Raw genomic sequence first — 18,208 nt, 5'->3', positions numbered from 1 at the left:
TCCACCTCCTGGGTGCTCCCAGACATTTGTATCTATACTTCATGTTCCATACATACTAAGCTTCCAAAATCTAAGCAGACTGAAGAGTTGTCCTTCTTGAACCTTGTTGGCATATTTTCTCTGTCTGCCAGCCTTCCCAGAAATAGTCTTGTAGTCCACTTGCAGTCTTGAAGCGATGCTTGATGTCACGGACACCAGAAAAGACCAACATACCCTTTCCTACACTTCTTTCCACTGACATTCTAGTTTACAGCCCAATTCATCAGCAACGTAATGAAAACCAAGGAGGATTTACCATAGCTTATTTATGAAATATACAACTCTGACAAAACAAACAAAGAAAAAAAAACAATTTTTGACATTTCTGTTGGGCAGATTCTTCAATACCTTTAATTCAGTTTGAATTTAGGCTATAATCCTTGCATCATCCCTTCCAGTGTATGCAGCTTTCTGCTGAGTTACTGTGCCTTTCTTCTGCAATGTTTTCCATTCTTTTCTGATTGATCTTGCAGATCTTGAGCAGCTCAGTGCCACAAAGAAACCTGACAGTCCACATTTCCCATGCCATAGTGTTTCCCATGCCACAGCATTAATGCTGTTGCAGACATGGTAGCCTACAGTGGAGGCAAGGCAATGTTTGTAGGGTTTGCTCTCATACCATTTATATTTGTCTTATGGATTTATTTGAGAAAAATACACAAGCTTTCAGCCTACAGAGTCTTCTACAACTGTCTGAAGTAAGGCTTGCATGCTTTTAAGCTTTTCTAAATTTGATAGGCTCTTTAACTGTTAAAATTTAAATTTAACCAGTGTGTATGTTCTGGGAAAGTTTCACACCTGCAAACCACAATTGTGCAGGGAGGTCATTTGGGATGTATCTCTTGCTCTCCTCTGGTAAGGTGTACTCAGATTCCCACAGGCCTCAGAGATCTACCTAATCATGGCTATATGTGTTACTGCTATTTCCCTCTCCCTTAGCACAAAGACCAAGAAACAGACTAGAATAAAAATTATGAACAAATGGGTAGTTTATTAAACCAGTTTCTATAAGGATCTCTCTTACTAACACATCATTAACATCCACAGGTACAGTTTCCCTGCTTACAGAATTTCAAACAGGAAGAGTGAGTTTTCTATGGGAAAGCATAAATAAAATTACAATTTTAGTTAATCATTTCTGCACTTCTTTTTACAAGAAACACATCATGTAAATGTACCATATTACTATAGTGAGGTCATTTAATGAAGAATAATTATAAAAACATTAATGAATTGAATGATCTATATTTAAAATCATATTTTCATATGTCATGTACATCAGGTAAGTGCCGGAAATAAGTTTTATTTCAAAAATGAGTCATGGGTTTTGTGTATTTGCTATTAAAATGTTACAATTCTGGTGACTGCTCACTAGGAACAGTTTTAAAATGAGCATCTACAGTGAATGCACTGTTACAAAATGTTTTTTCTTTCTCTTTTTCAGACCTTTATAGTATTGAATAAAGGGAAGGCAATCTTCCGATTCAGTGCCACCTCGGCCCTGTACATTTTAACTCCCTTCAATCCTCTTAGAAAAATAGCTATTAAAATTTTGGTACATTCATATCCTTTGTCAACAGTGGGTCAAGATGTTACACACTGAAATTAAGAAAACTTGTAACTCTTCCTATTTAATTGTAAATAAAGGTTTTCATAGGCTATTAACTTTATTTTTATTTTACAGGGGAAGACTTATGGTAAGGTGTTATAAATATTAGAAAATGTGTGTATATTATATAGATGCTTTTTAGCTACTCTGTTGAATTTCAATACTTCTGCAGTACAAACCTGCAGATGGATCCATCTGCATTTAAGAATCCATCTTGATCAATTTTTCAGAAAAGTTTCTTCAGATTTATTTTTAAATTGAAATTTTTGCATCCCAGGGTTTTTTTTGTACTATGAAGCCAATTCATAAAATAATTATATCTTTTTTAAAAAAAAAAATACACTTTGTGATCACAAATTCTGAGAGCTCTGAGTTTTGCAAGCAATTAGGCACATACACAACTGCTCGGGAGCAGCTAGCTCAAGGGTATATTTATATTGCCTTTTAGGGATCCTTCTGAGGTCATCCTCAAGATGGGCTTTATAGTTTTTACAGCAGTGTGTCTGGAAGCCTGGTCCATGCATGCTGGATCTCAGATTCCCAAACCTGCTCAGTTCCACCATAAGCCTCTGCCAAATTTAATACATTGCCAGAAAGCATAGGCAGCAATCCTGCAGGCGGTTTGCAAAGCATCTGTATGTGCAGATGGTGGACAGACTGGGGGACCATAACTGATGGGGTGGTGCACAAGATAAAGTTTTAGACTGACATGTGGGATTTGTGGCTCATGTTCATAACAGGTTGATAGGAATTTCTAGTGGGTGAGGTTTTGGTGCACTTTTCTTGCAAAACCCCAGCACTGGGAAAAGTAGTCACCAAATGAAACCTTCAGCGTGACAGTAAGACTTTTAACATTGAACAGTTAGTCAAAGGCAGAAGCCTTATTATTAGAGACTGCTGGAAGAATCTTCTAGGTCTTTGGAAAATGGAAGAAACAAGGCTGATTGCTGCTGACTCAGACCTCTTACTCTGAGCTCCCTGGAAATTAAAGCAGTGAGAGAAGAGGAGGAAGGTGTCTGGAGAGGAGTCAGGGAGTGTTTGGGGACAGTAGCTAAGGGACCTGACAGATATCTACAGATACAGTGGTGGTGATGAGAAAACACAGCCAAATACCGTCAGATTGGAGCCTCTAATGAATGGCCGTCCACCCAAGCTATAGACTCTTATTTACAATACCTTCTAACCCTGCATCTGTGCTAGTTGTGAGTAATGTTTTTTACTGGCATACTGATTACTGAGTTTGGTTTTGGTTTTAAGTTCCTCCTAATTGTGTTCAAAGAGTATTCAGCTGGTCTTGATGGCAGTCAGAACAAAAGCAATTCTAATAAACAATATACAGTACCAATATTTTTTCTTCTATCTATTAATTGATTGTATGATCATATAATTTAGCTCTATCATAGGGGGAGGTTTCTTTTGGCTATATGGACTGATTTCTTTTCCGACCAGCCAACTGTGGGATGGGTTATTTTTACCTTAGATATAGATGTAGGGATTTTTATTTTTTTATTTTAAACTTAAGAATAGATGCATAGATTCTGCCTTTTTTTTTTTTTTAGTTCAGTGTAACAAACAAATATGAATGTGTTTAACTAAGAACCATGTAATATGTTCCATAATGCAGTTTACATTTCAGCTACTAGTACAAGGTTAGCCACCTGTAAGAAAAAGATTAGGGGATAATGTTGCTTATTACTTTTAAAAAGATCTTCTGACTTTTATCAATAAGCTCTACTGCCCTCATGTGTTTGGCATTTGTGCTTTTCACTTTCAGTGTGAATGATGTGTGTCGAGAACAATAAAACTGGCACACTGATTGGAAAACCTTCATCTGTATGCCCTCCAAATTCTCTGAACCTCTGTACAGGGCACTCTGATCACATGTGCCCAGACACGTGGTCAGATGTTGCTAGCCCTGCAGAGAAACAGAGTGTGGTCTTCTCAGTTCTCAGATACTTTCCCTGCAATTATTCTTCCTCACTGCCAGTACCTATTGTAATATCAGATACAGGGACTGGTAACAGCATGAATTCCTCTCTCATGCTCGGCTGACTCACCTCCTGTTATTCTGCCTTCCCCCCCCACTCCTTTGACCTGCCTGATGCAGGTTAAGGTAGAGTATGGAACTGAGGAGGCAACACAAGAGTGACGGGAGACTTTGACAATTAATAGGAAGGGATGAAAGTATATGAATAGGTGGGACTTTAAGCAGACAAAAAAAAAAAAAAAGAAGGTGGGAGTGGCTGGAGCTACAGAGTGCACGGAGTGTTAGAAAGGGACAGGGAGTTGCTCTAGAGAAAATGTGGTACCTGTTAAGTACCCCTGTGCTAGCCTTTGGAAGCTGAAATTACAGTGCTGCTCAGCGTGGCCTGACTGTCGGCAGGTATCTGTGAAACCAGTTGGTAATGTTTGTTTTTGCCAGCCTTCACCTTCCACCAAGTCCACACAGGTGGTAAGATACTTCAGCTGCTCCAGTAATTGATTAGCTTAAGGCTGCATAGTGCCTCTAACCCTATTGCTTGCCTATATGGGAAGAGCATAAAAAAGACAACATGTTTCCATGAAGAAGTCATCATATATCAGAATTGTTTACCTTTGTGTATAGTTGAATTATTATAGAACATAAAATAGTAAATTAAGGGAGTGTTGAGGTTGTAAATCAAATATTCAAAATGTGGGAGGAGAAGGAAGAGAGGCACAGACATCGAATGTGTCAGTTATGTTTGAGATTCCCTTAAGGGAAAGCATGGCCAGAGTTTAGATTTCAAAGTATGTTAGCCCTTATTGAGCATCTGCTGCCTTTGAGAGTGAACAGCACTTTGGCCATGCAGCTCACAGATGTGATAAGTTATGTACAGAGTAAGCAATGTGCAAGGAGCTACCTGTGGCCTTTGTTACAAATGATACATAACTAAATACATAATACCCTGCATGGGGATAAAACCTCAGCTCTCCTAAGAGGACATTCCACTTCTTTAACTGTTTTATGAGGCTACTGAAGCTGCAGCCAGGCCTCTCCAAGTTTTTCAACCACCAAAATGGATTATCTTTATTTAAAGGAATTTCCTAATTATGTTAAATCAGACTCTGTAGCTGTCTGTAGACTGCGAGGATAAGCATTGTAAGGCATTCTAATCATTTATTCTAAGCCACTGAACAATGATTTTAACTGTATAGAACTTGTATGACAGCATGATCTTCAAAATTAGTTAAGTCACTTACTGAGAGATATCCCAATAATCGCTGTGCTCTATTTTTAATATGCTCAAGTGTTAATTGTTCAGCAATGACCTTAATGTTTGCACCAATTTTCTGCAAAGTTTAGGCTGAGATGTTACTTGTTATTTCTCCTATTCCTCCTTCACCTAGAGTGAAGGGATGTTTTTTGGGTTTGTTTGATTTTGGTTTTGTTCATGGCATAAATATATACCCAAACAACAAAATGCTAACAACTTGAGTTAAAAAAAAAAATTAAAAAACATTGAAATCCTGGGGTTTTATATACAAGTTTATTTGTAAATGGCTCGCTTCAGTTTGAGCTAGCTTCTTTGCCAGTTTTGTTGATGCAACTATTTTTAAGGAACACATCATTTAGAGAGATGACTAGAGAAAAAATGAGCTGAGTTAACCGCTTGGCATAAAGGTGTAGCAGTTCTTATTTTTTGGTGCCATCATGTGGCCATTTTGAGTCAGGTTTTGGTCTAGTTTGATTGCTCCAGTATTTCCAAATGTTTGAATAATCGAGTTAGCTTGATTGCCACAAAAAGGGAAGGACCGCACTGTTTGTAGAGCTAGTGATCTTGTAAACCAAGAACATGGCATGGGTGTAATGAAGCAGTTGACCACAAGGTACTATTTAACCATTTTCAAATTATAGCATTGGTAGAACAAGAGATGCTTCTTTTGCTGCTGACACATTTTGAGAGAGCCCAAATATAATATTGGAAAATTATTCATCTTAATCTGTGAGCAATCTGTGGATGTCTGTTTCACTGACTGATGCATGCACTGCTATGGTTGTGATAGGGAAACATGGAACACAGTCACTTCAGCAATTACAAACAGTGTTCTGAATTTTGTTCTGTGTTTCTGACAGACCGGCTATGCTGGGTGCTGAGGTGGTGTGTGCTTCCTCTACAGCTCTCACGCATGGTAAATAGGATAAAAATTTTAACCTTGCATATGCCAGCTGTTGAGCTTAGTACCAAAACTGTAGAAATTAAAGACTAACGCTTATTCAACTGTGTCAGGTATTTAAGTAAAACCTGCAAGTCGTTTCGGTTTTGGCTGTTACTCAGCACATGTTACCTCCCAGGTGTGTGAGAGCCATCTCCTTCGCCTCAGTACCAGCTGAAAACAAAGCATGAGGGCATCAACAAATCAACATCAGAACATCAACAAATCAAGACTAATATTAAAGTTTAATTTACTAAAGTGAAAACCACCAGGTTAAGCAAAATACATGTGCAGTGTTTTCCAAAGTCTAAAAGATTTGTGTAAGTGGCAATATTTTACTGTACTTAAGATATATGGGTGATGTGACATTGTATGAATTACTATTGTGTTTTCCTTAACTATATCTACATTATTCAGCATGCTTATCATGTGCACTATTTTGACGAACTGTGTATTTATGACCATGAGTAACCCTCCAGACTGGACAAAGAATGTAGAGTAAGTTGCATATGTTATTTCAAGGTATCTTTGACTGTTCCTCTAGGACTCAGCATGCCTGTAACTGCAGTCATGTGTGCTGGCAGGAGCTATCATGAGCCACTACTACTATTTCCTCTCTAAACTACGTAGAAATGATGAATAATTACTTAAATCTCCTTCTAGTAGAACGATTGTGTAGAAAAAAGATGAAAGTTGTTTACAGATAGTATTCAACTGAGATTCCACTAGTTTTCATAGTTTTCACTCATCTTCATGGTTTAGCATCTAGCCAATGTTTCTACCCTTCCTTTATGGCACTGCATTAGTACAAGAACCATGGCCATCTATTTGTACATGCCAGTTAGGGACAGCATATAAGGAAAAGTATTCCTAAAGTGAGAATTCACAGTATGCTTGCATTCTTCCCTTTTTAGAGTTAATATTACATGTTTTAGATATTAGTGATTCAGACAGTATCCAGTAACTTAGGCTTATGACTTTCTTGGTTAACCATAATGGATCTGGTGCTGTAAACTTTTTAACTTACTGTCAAGAATAAATTTTTAATATAAGTAATTTATTTGATGGATTGATTTTTTAATTTTGATTTGTGTACAAGATCAGGACTGCTGCGCTTCAACAGCATGTCTCAACTAATGCATGCAAATATACAAGCATATATGACGAATATAATGCATTTCAGAAGAAATTGCTTATTTGCTGTGTTTCTTTTCCTGTTTAGAAAGAAAAACCTCTTCCATTTGGTCAGCAGGTTTTTATCAGAATACTGCTGTAAAATGTTGCTATTTATTTTGATTAAATTTTCCTATATTTTCCAGGTACACGTTCACGGGAATTTATACATTCGAGTCACTCATAAAAATCATTGCAAGGGGCTTTTGTTTAGAAGATTTTACTTTTCTTCGAGATCCATGGAACTGGCTTGATTTCACTGTCATTACTTTTGCGTAAGTTTTTGTTTTTTGCTTTTTCTTTGAAAGTGAAGGGCAAAAAGGGCATGAAATTAGTATCGATACAAATCAATTTCATTAAATGGAAATTCTTACATGGATTTACTTTTGTCTAAAACAATTTTCACATTCTAATATGCATATTTTGATGTAAACATAAATACTGCAGAAGCCATTAGTACAGCTAGTATTAGAGAGGCTAATTTCATGTCCTGCATTTTTTCCTCTGAGCAGAAAAGGAGCATCCCTTTGACTTCACTCTCCAAGCTTACCAATTTAGTCTAGCTAAATTTTAGGCTTTCAAAGTTAAATCACTGCGATTCACTTCAGAGACATTTAATTTAACTGAAGGCTCTGAAAGCATATTAATGCAAGGCAAACTGCAGTGAAAGGTAAACCTCTGACTGTTGCTATTTAATTTTTTGTTAAAAACGCCAAAGCGGTCTTGATGAAAGACCCAAGTAAGTAGCATAAACTTTGCCTAAATTCTGAATAACTGTGATTTAATCCTACAGGTATGTAACAGAATTTGTAAACCTAGGCAATGTTTCAGCTCTTCGAACTTTCAGAGTATTGAGAGCTTTGAAAACTATTTCTGTAATTCCAGGTAAGAAGTAACTGGTGTAAGGTGTTAGGCCCCTTGTACCTCCCAACTGTTCCTTTTTATCCTGTCATTGTGTTTGTGTGTGAACTCCCCTATTACAGATATGTGACAGAGTTTGTGGACCTGGGCAATGTCTCAGCGTTGAGAACATTCAGAGTTCTCCGAGCTTTGAAAACAATATCAGTCATTCCAGGTGAGAGCTAGGTTAAACACTGAGGCTGACTTTAATTCACTGAAACAGAATTCATATTTTTTAAACATAAGTCTTATTTCTTTCCACAAAAAAGCAGGAATCAGAAGATAATAGAATTCATTGAAATCTCTGATTCATTGCTTTTTGACATGAGCTCTTTCCTTTTGAAATCAGCCTTTGAGTTTAACAGATTCTTGCATGAGACATTGCAGTACACAGCGTGTGTGGTTTGCATCGTATGATGTCAAGCTTTCTTCTCCACATTCAACGAATATCAGTAACCCTGAAGTTGTCTTACCCATGTGTATCTTACCTACATGATGTTATGTGGTATTTGTTGTGAATATTTGTGTCTAGAAAATAGAACTGGTTTTAGTTTTGACTTAGTAAGAAAATGAAGGAATAATATAACAGAGAATAGCATGGGCACTGCATGGGATATTTATTATCTTAAAATCCTACAATTTTCCAAACCATCTCCAGTTTTATAGCATTAAATTTTAATCCTATATATTGTTGAACAGGCTTTTTACTGTCTTCTAAATCTAGTATGTTATAAAACTGATAGTAGCAAAGGTTTGGGGCAAGAGGTATTGATAAATAAAAAGAAAGAAGACTTTTATGTGAGATTCATGTACAGCATGAATTTAAAAAGTCACTTGTTTTAGCATTAAAACAAGTGTTTTGAAATATATGCAACTCATTCCATTCACAGTTTCAAACGAACATAAGTTTCAGCTATTTATTCATTTTCACAAGTGAAAAAGCTCTTCACAAAAAGGTTATTTCACAGACATTACAATCATTTATTTGGGCTTCTGCATGAAATCTATAACTTTAGTGGGAGACACTGTCATTTTTATGCTTTAAAACAGTTTTGAACCTCAGAATAAAGATTCTTTTGCATTTACAGGCTTGAAGACTATCGTGGGAGCCCTAATTCAGTCTGTGAAGAAGCTCTCGGATGTTATGATCCTGACTGTGTTTTGTCTGAGTGTATTTGCACTAATAGGGCTGCAGCTGTTCATGGGCAACTTGAGGAATAAATGCCTGCAGTGGCCTCCAGAAAATTTTACTCTGGAAACAAATATTACTTCCCAGCTAAACAGCACCATAGGTGAAAATGGTACATTGGTTAACTCAACAGTGACTCCATTTGACTGGAAGGGGTACATTGAAGATGAAAGTAAGTGTTGTCAGCGTAATTCTTATTGAAGTGATTTGTGGATGACCCAGTTCTTAGAAATAAGGAAGGGAAAGGATGATACATTTAGTTAAGATGGAGCAGGAGAAATATTTTTTTCTCTCTCATAGATCTGCTCCAAAGGCCAGCATGGAAGAAGGAAAAAGGAACATGGTCTCTCTTCTCGATACAGCTCTTTTTCTCAGCTCCCTCTGCCAAATCCACATCTCCCCTGAGATGGAAAGGCGTCCAAAGGAGTTCTTAAAATTACTTAATTGTCTTAAACATTTTCCATTCCCATAATCCAAAGCAAGGTCAGCAACAGGCTCCTATGTCATTTCTGACAGATGTCAGAGACTTCAGACATTCAGCGAGGATGCCAGAGATGGAGTACTCAGTATTTTCACCATCTATCCATTCTTGTGCTTAACTGTCCTTATTATTAGAAAGGGGTTTTTTTAAGGTCTGATAAAATTTCCTTCTGCAAATTAAGCTCATTTTTCTTATCAACTTCAGCACAGGCATCAAAACTGAATTATTCCCCATCATTAATCACTGCCTCTGAAGTATAGAATCATACAATTGTTAAGGTTGGAAAAGACCTCTAAGATCATCGAGTCCAACCGCTAACCTATCACTGCCAAGTCCACCACTAAACCATATCCTCAAGCACCATGTCTACCCTTCTTCTAAATACCTCCAGGGATGGAGACTCCACCACCTCCCTGAGCAGCCTGTTCCAATGCCTGACAACCCTTTCAGTGAAGACTATTCTTATGTTGCCATGCCCTGTTCTCTCGTCTTTCAGTCTTCTTTCTGTACACTAAGCAAGCCAGATCATTAACATTTTTCTCCTACAATTTATTTTCTAGATCTCATCTGGATCTTTTCTTGTTCATAAGCAGCCTTGTGCAGTACCCACATCTAAGCCTTTCTCCTCCACATGAGGCATACTAAGTAGAGAAGAAGGATTATACAGTAGCATAGTAACTTATATTTCTGTTTTGTATATCTTAGACTAGGACTTCCTGCTGTTTGCAGCTGTAACATCATTAACTCCTGTTCACCTTGTGGCCTATCTTCCTCCTGAATCTTTCAGACTTTTACCTCATTGAGTTCCCACTTTGTATTTGCACAGTTCATTGTTCCAGCCTGAACAGCACCCTGTTTTTTCAGACCACCTCTCCAACTGTCCTGGATCTTTTAAAGTGTAATTGTTTCCTCAGACTCACCACCACCCTTATCAGATTAGTATCATTTGCATATTTGATAAGTGTTCTTCCATCCTCTAGATTAGTTAAAGCTTGAATAGCAGCAACCTCAGACAAACCTTTTCAGAAGTTGTTTTGATGCACATTTCCATTTTGATCTCCCAAAGCATGATTTTCCAACTGGTTTTGCTGATACAGAGTAGTCTGGCAAATAGATCAAAAAATGCATTTCAGTACAGTTAAATGTGAGGCTACAAACCTAAGTTCCCTATCTTAAAAATCAGTGCTGCACAATTCATGTTGAGACAGGTTCACATGCATAAAGACTGTAGCTGATGGCATACATCATCTCTAACAGCAAAAGTTAATTCTGGAGAGAAATAAGAACTAAAGGAGAGACAGAGAAAGAAGGGAAGGGGAAAGGGAAAACTGACCACTGTAGACAGCTGCAAAGAGAAGTGGTGGGGTCCCCAGGTGAGTCTCCTCCCCTGGGTATCCTTTCCAGTGCAGCAGTGATCACTCCATAATACTTTTCCCATAGCAACCATGTATTTTTCATTAGCATCTCCTCAAATTCCCTACAGGTTTTTCCTGCTTACAGTGCTATTAGCACTAATTGGACTGCATTTCGGTCAGGGCAGGTGCTGCATGGCTCCTTGGTTTTTAAGCTCGTACATGCATGTTATTAGATTTAACTAATATAAACCAAAAGCTACCAGGAAGGAAAGGAGAGGAGAGGGGAGAGGGGAGGGGGAGAGGGGGAGAGGGGGAGAGGGGGAGAGGGGGAGAGGAGAGGGAGGGAGGGGAGAATTTCACACCGGAGACAATTGCTTCCTATGAGTTCCTGCTGCAACAATAATGTGTTTGCAAGTGTAATGTCATGAGAATAACAGCATCATGAAAAACAGCATGAGAGCAAAATAAAAATAGTGCTACAAAAGCTCTAGAAAACTCTTCCACAGCAGCTTACATGAAAGAGTGCAGAGCTGCAACTGAAAAGCAGGATATGGAAATGCAATTGGAGAGCCCTTAGCACTAGAGAGGCCAAGGCACCTAAGGCACTGTGGAGCAGCCAGGACTCTGACAATTTAAGGGTAAAACTCTGCAGACAAAAAGCTGAATAGTATCCTGTTCACATAAATAAATTATTGACCAGGAAGGCAGTATTACCCCTGTATTTAGCATTACTGCAGTTGCTACTGGAATACTATATAAAGTTCAATTTAGATAGAATGTTGAAAAATTGGAGGATGTTCCAAAAAGAGCAGAATGATTAAAGGGTTGGAAAACATGCTTTATACCAAGATAGACCAGGAGCTCAGCCTACTTAGCATATCAAAGAGAAGGTTTAAGGGGTGATTTGATCACAGTTGAGAAAAACCTCATGGGGAACAGAAATTTCATCATAGGCATATCTTTGATCTAGCAGGCAAAGATATAAAAGGTTCAATAGCTGCAAGTTAAAGCCAGACAAATTCCAAATAGAAGTAAGACAGCTTCTAACTGTGATCACACAGCTGATCAATGACTGATGGATTTCCATCTGAGTTTCATAAATCAAGATGCAATCTTTTGTGAAAGTCATTTTACTTGAACATATGAATTCACGAAGATCCCATAACACTGGGTATAACATAGTCTAAGCAAAATCTCCTAACGAAGACCTGGACTTCAAGGTCAGACTTAATTTTCTATCTTTTTAAGCAAGACTCTATGAACTCAAACTGTGATTTCATTTGATTTAAAGAAGACTTGAAGCTCCTTGAAAAACAAAGCTGAACTGGAGCAGTAACAGAAACTACTTTTTTGAATGGCTACTTCACCCTTTGGTATATTTACACAGTATTTTTTTATGTATTATGACATTTATGATGAAATTATGAATCTTATTATGAAGTTAATAAGCTCGTCCTTGCTTACCGGCAGTTTCAAACAGAAAAATTATCTTCTCACAGCTTCCTGGTCTCTTCTTCCAGGTAGGAAGACAGGATACAGAAATGGTTCTTAAACCAGCTGTGTCAAAAAGGCAATAAGAAGGGACTTACCTGGAGCTCAGAGCACTGCAATGGCACTGTCTTTTGTAGGAATTAAAAAAGTTTTTATGCCAATAGTTGTGTTTACTATGCAAAAAAGGCATGGAAGCCCTATTTTTGCCACTGAGCTCATTTAGAGAAACTTTATGTAAGCACTGCTGGCATTAATGATTCAAGTACCTTTTTTTTTTTTTTTTCTTTTTCTTTTTCCAACACAGCTGATAAAATTAATGCTAGATAAGTTTAAGGTTTTCTTGGCAAACTTGCCATAAGCAAATTTTTCTGGGAAGTAACATCTCTCAATCTGTTTTGTGAAATAACAATTATTCTCAGTCATTACCCTAGGTTTACCCAAGCAACTGCAAATTCCTTTGAAGTAAAGTGCTCACCTACCAGGGTTTTTTTTTTTCCCATTTCCCAGTTAAATAAAGGGGAGCCAAATGCATACATTTGATGTAGTGAGGGACTTCTCACATTACTTTGGTAAAATACAATTGAGTGTTTTGCATCTAATAAGGGACAGACCCTTATACTGTTCGGCTTTTGTTATAAAAATTTTCCTATCATAACATATTGAGCATTTGTCACAGTTACGTCAGTGCACTCAGAGACGGCCTGGGTGGCTATTATTCCCTGTGGAGCTGGCAAGTACAGCATGCTTACAAAGCACATCTCTGAACCACAGAACTTGAATACAGACCCTATTTCAGCAGTTCAGCGCAGCTGATGCAGTACCGATTGTGACCGACTGCTCCATGTAAACTATATCAAGTCAGGTTTGCACTCTCCCAACCAGCTGCTGTGTTCCAGCATGTATTAATCATGATTAGCTGACATAATGCAGAATAAGATTTGCCTCATAGGGGTCAGCTGGGGTCAGCATCACGTCAGCTAACTTTATTTACAGCTGTGCTTCAGCACAGTGCAGTTCTGCAGTGCATGCCAGCCCAGAATGACAGCAGCTGTACATAGCGTTGTGCACTTTGCAGAGTACGGAAGATTTCACCCTGTAAAACATAGGTGTATCATTAGATACTGAAACTGCATCCTTCACAGAGTGTCAGAACAAGGTCTACATACAGCTTAAACCCTAACTTTACCACATGGTGAATTTTGCTCACAGGATGGAGAGATGCAGCTGGCTGGGTTACTGTGTCCCTCCTGCAGCAAATCAGTTTGCTGAGCCAGTAGCCTCTGACACCTCCTCAGGCTCAGAATTCATTAGCTTCTGTAGTAACCCTGCTTGGGCAGCAGCTCCGGACCAGACACAGTCAATTTTAAACTCGGCTGCACTGGTAGCATTTCAAATGAGATAATTTTAAGGGAACCTAACAGGCCAGTTCAATGGAAAAGAAATCCAATGGGGGGTTTAAGTCTTCTCAGGAAGCATAAAAAGTACCACCTTAACTCCAAAGCTGCTGTGCTTCAGAAGTATTGGAAGCTGGGGAGGTGATTGGGGGACTATCATCTTGTCCTGCCCTGTTCTTATGGACATCATGAGGAAACACTATTGGTCTCTGTCAGAAACAGGATACTAGGCTATGTGCTCTGACCCTGTGTAAATTGTGTCCTTAAGTCTATGGCCAAATGGGAGACTGTTCCTACAGGACGAAGCTCCTCCAAAGATAACTCTTCCAAAATCAAAAGCTTAGCAACTGTAGGCGTCCGCTTTGAGGGGAAAAAGGAAAGCACTTAAGGATACAGCCAGAGTGAATCTTAATAAGCACAACATTTTGCGCATCATCTCTTCAGTCTTCTAAGAATAGAGAGGTCAATGTCTTTGTTGTTTAAACTATCTAAAATGTCCTTTAAATACAGGATCACCGTACAGATTATGGGATGATTGGCTACAGGGTGAATTGGTGGAATTTACCAGATTTCTCTTTCCTAAGGTGATCAATAATTTTATCATATACTTGTGACTACCTTCACAAGTTGGTGACTGTTGCAATAATTCTGTCTGAGTTAAATTTAGATGTATACCAGGGCTTTTATACCAATCAGCAGGCTAATTGCGGTGTGCACACACCTGTAACAGAGCCATTGGAAGCCGAGTAGTTTTTTTCAGAGCTCACATATTAGATAACTGTCACAAGTGTTTGTAACTGACAAAGTGGAACCCTTGGCAATGCTGATCAGAAAGTTTGAAATAAATTATCACTTTTTTTTCCAGTTACAATTTAATTGTTATAATAAATAACTGTACAATATAATTTCACTAAGTGTGATTTAGTTCAGTGATCAGACTGGAGGGAGAATTGTACACTTTATCTACATCCAGCTGCATTTGACAGGATTTTTAGCACATTTTGTCATTTTAACAGTAAGTGCTGTGAGCGATAGCACTTACTGCAATTCATATTGTCATTTACTCTAAAGTTATGTTTCTGCTGAAAAAATAATCCTGCTTGTTTAAAATTCCATCTGAAATCAACTTAACACTTTTAAAGTGGGACTATTTATTTCATAGAGCTGTAAGAAAACTTCCCTATTCAGAATTTTATAATTTAAAAAAAATTCTTTTCTAAACAGGTCATTTTTATTTTCTGGAAGGGCAAAACGATGCTCTGCTTTGCGGAAATAGTTCTGATGCTGGGTAAGACCAAATTTCATCATATTATTGCACCATGTAAAAATTAGACCCATGTTCTTTAGACATGCAGTGGGAAGGGGAGCTATATTTTGAGTGACCACTTTCTTTCACATAAGAAATACTAGGATTTTACACTGGACTGAGGATTTGGGTACTGGTCAGAGCTCTGTCAATTGGTTAGATGAGTGTAGTCTTTTCATGAACGAATCAGTAATTTGGAATTAGTGTAGCTCCTGCCTGGATAAGAAGTAACAGACATTGCAGTTGCAAAACACTTATGCTCCAGCTGTGCATATGAGTACTCATTGGCTCAGACAGTAGAGAACACTGACGTTGACTTTAATGTTACAACATCAGTAATTTAAAAAATTATTTGGAATATTATGTTTTAGAAGCTTAGATTAAACTTTTGGCACTAATTTTTATGTGTGTTTCGTGCTTAATTTTTCTAGTGTCCTTTAAAATAATTTTCTATTAAAAATCACAACTGCTATTGTTTCTAGTCTAATTAACCAAAGAGAAATCCACTTTTTAATCTTAATCTTCTCCTGGATATTCCAGGTAATAATATTAAAATAGCTAATAAGGTAACACCCAGTCTGTCTTTGTAGGCAGTGCCCAGAAGGATATACATGTGTGAAAGCTGGTAGAAACCCCAATTATGGCTACACAAGTTTTGATACCTTCAGCTGGGCTTTCTTGTCACTATTTCGCTTGATGACTCAAGACTTCTGGGAGAACCTTTATCAATTGGTGAGAATTTTAAAATGCAAAATAGATGAAATATATTTGGACCAATAATGCAAGAGACCTAAAATCCGTTTTCTTATGTTATCTGAATTTTAACAATATGAAAACCAGAACTTTTGTTAACCTATTCTTGCTTATAAATGTATTCTTATTTCCAGACACTACGTGCTGCTGGGAAAACATACATGATATTTTTTGTTCTGGTGATTTTTCTGGGTTCTTTCTACCTGATCAACTTGATCTTGGCTGTGGTCGCCATGGCCTATGAAGAACAGAATCAAGCAACCATGGAAGAAGCAGAACAGAAAGAGGCAGAATTTCAACAGATGCTGGAACAACTGAAGAAGCAACAAGAAGCAGCTCAGGTATAATTTGTGGTGTAGTAAAGCAGAGGGGTATGGAAGTAATTTTCCTAGAGATATTCACCCTCTGCTTTCTGAGTTTGGAGCTATAAAACATCCTATTGGGTTTTCAACAATAGAGCTAGCTCAGAGGTTTTCTATTCTGCACTAAATATACTGTACTGTGAATGATCCAGGCATAATCAAGAAGTAATATTCAAAACTAGGATACATTATTCACGATGGTTTTCTTCGTCTAGTGCTATTAATACAGTCTGTTAGACTTCTGCATTTAAAAGCTACTCATGAAAGATGGAAGAGGCTATGATCAACACATGTCTTGAGTCAACTGAGTAATAAAAATTAGAAAAAAACTAGGGAGAGCATATCCTATGGAAAGCGTTAAGATCCAGGGCATTTGGACTGGAAATTCTGTAGAAGTAAATTAAAAAAAAAAACCCAAACACGATTTCATTGTTTGCTTAGTGACACAAATTCATTTTGCAACATGGCAGGCATCAGCGGTGGCAGCAGCAGCAGTAACAGCATCTGCAGAGTCCAGGGAGCCCAGCGCTGGGGGAGAAGCAGGAAGAGTCTCAGGAAGTTCCTCAGAGGCATCAAAATTGAGCTCAAAGAGTGCAAAAGAGAGGAGAAATAGAAGGAAAAAAAGAAAACAGAAAGAACAGTCTGGAGGAGAGGAAAAAGATGAAGATGAATTTCACAAGTCTGAATCAGAAGAAAGCATCAGAAGGAAAGGTTTCCGATTGTCTATTGAAGGCAATAGACTGACATATGAAAAGAAGTATTCTTCTCCACATCAGGTATTGCAAATAGTTATTTTTAGTAGAAGCATACATTTAAAGCATCATTGGATGTTACGAAACTACTTTAGTCTTCCTGGTACCATAATATGATGCTACTGCCTAAAAACTTTGTTTTTGCTAGTGCTTGAGAGAAAGTGCTGTAGCTGCTAGATTATCTTGTAAAGAACAACAGTAACCTCATATCCCTACTCTTGTAATAAGATTGTTTAACAAGCATATTAAAATATTCTCTGACTGATTCTCTAGGGGGTTTTTTAGAGTGATTACATACTATCTAGACTTATTAAAATGCTACAGTATTTTTCCATTATGATACCCTCATATTTTCCTTCTGCTTCGATCATGTTTGGAGGTTGGTTCAGTACGTGCAGGATGCTGCATACATGAAAGAATGTGCATGTACTCCCTTTTTTGCCTGATGGGTATTGTGCAATTACTCTGCTCAGCAACTCTAATTGGCATTAGGAGAAAGGAGTGCTCAAAATTGTTTTTGTCTTAAGAATCCATTTAGAATGGTATTTTAATCTGCAAAATATAAATATAATGAAATACATTAAAAAATGTCACAGCAGTATTTAGCTTCTGGGAAAAACAGTTACTCTCACATAAGAAAAAAAAAAACCTGTGTTATCTTAATAACAATGTTAAGTTTGAAGGTTTCGGCTAATAATCACAAATTTTGTTTGCCCGCAGTCTTTGCTGAGCATTCGCGGCTCCCTGTTTTCTCCAAGGCGCAACAGCAGGACAAGTCTTTTCAGCTTCAGAGGTAGAGCAAAGGATATAGGATCAGAAAATGACTTTGCTGATGACGAACACAGCACGTTTGAAGACAATGATAGCAGAAGAGATTCTCTCTTTGTGCCGCGCAGACACGGTGAACGGCGCAACAGTAACATTAGTCAGGCCAGTAGGTCATCCAGGATGCTGGCAGTGTTTCCAGTGAATGGGAAGATGCACAGCACTGTGGATTGCAATGGGGTAGTTTCCCTGGTTGGTGGACCATCTGTTCCTACATCGCCTGTTGGACAGCTTCTGCCAGAGGTGATAATAGATAAACCACCTACTGATGACAATGTAAGAAAGTTTTAAATAGCTTAGGCATCGTGGCTTTTTCTTACTGCACCAGCCAGTGTTTTCTACAGAATGGAACCCTTGGCAATGCTTCCTGGTTGGTTTAGCTGTGAATGCTCCTGCATCTTGT

At 38.0% G+C, this 18,208-nt stretch overlaps 1 protein-coding gene across 3 annotated transcripts in view; it reads left to right on the top strand.

Moving 5' to 3' along the window:
• LOC142057408 (sodium channel protein type 1 subunit alpha) overlaps nucleotides 1–18,208 on the top strand; it is a 97,110-nt gene that overhangs the window by 30,564 nt on the left and 48,338 nt on the right. Inside the window, exons 3-12 of one of the 3 annotated variants that reach the window (XM_075093354.1) lie at nucleotides 1,484–1,602; nucleotides 6,233–6,322; nucleotides 7,144–7,272; nucleotides 7,981–8,072; nucleotides 8,986–9,258; nucleotides 15,032–15,095; nucleotides 15,704–15,845; nucleotides 16,001–16,207; nucleotides 16,699–17,004; nucleotides 17,701–18,048. In XM_075093354.1, the coding sequence (XP_074949455.1) occupies nucleotides 1,484–1,602; nucleotides 6,233–6,322; nucleotides 7,144–7,272; nucleotides 7,981–8,072; nucleotides 8,986–9,258; nucleotides 15,032–15,095; nucleotides 15,704–15,845; nucleotides 16,001–16,207; nucleotides 16,699–17,004; nucleotides 17,701–18,048 (1,770 nt within the window). Of the gene's footprint in view, nucleotides 1–1,483; nucleotides 1,603–6,232; nucleotides 6,323–7,143; nucleotides 7,273–7,790; nucleotides 7,883–7,980; nucleotides 8,073–8,985; nucleotides 9,259–15,031; nucleotides 15,096–15,703; nucleotides 15,846–16,000; nucleotides 16,208–16,698; nucleotides 17,005–17,700; nucleotides 18,049–18,208 lie in introns of those variants that run through there. The other 2 variants (XM_075093352.1, XM_075093353.1) reach the window with 2 other exon arrangements.

Source organism: Phalacrocorax aristotelis, chromosome 5 (assembly GCF_949628215.1).
Source record: "Phalacrocorax aristotelis chromosome 5, bGulAri2.1, whole genome shotgun sequence".
Classification (NCBI taxonomy): Eukaryota; Metazoa; Chordata; class Aves; order Suliformes; family Phalacrocoracidae; genus Phalacrocorax; species Phalacrocorax aristotelis.
Note: the sequence above shows the minus strand (reverse complement) of the source record. Positions and strands in the feature narration are given on the sequence as shown.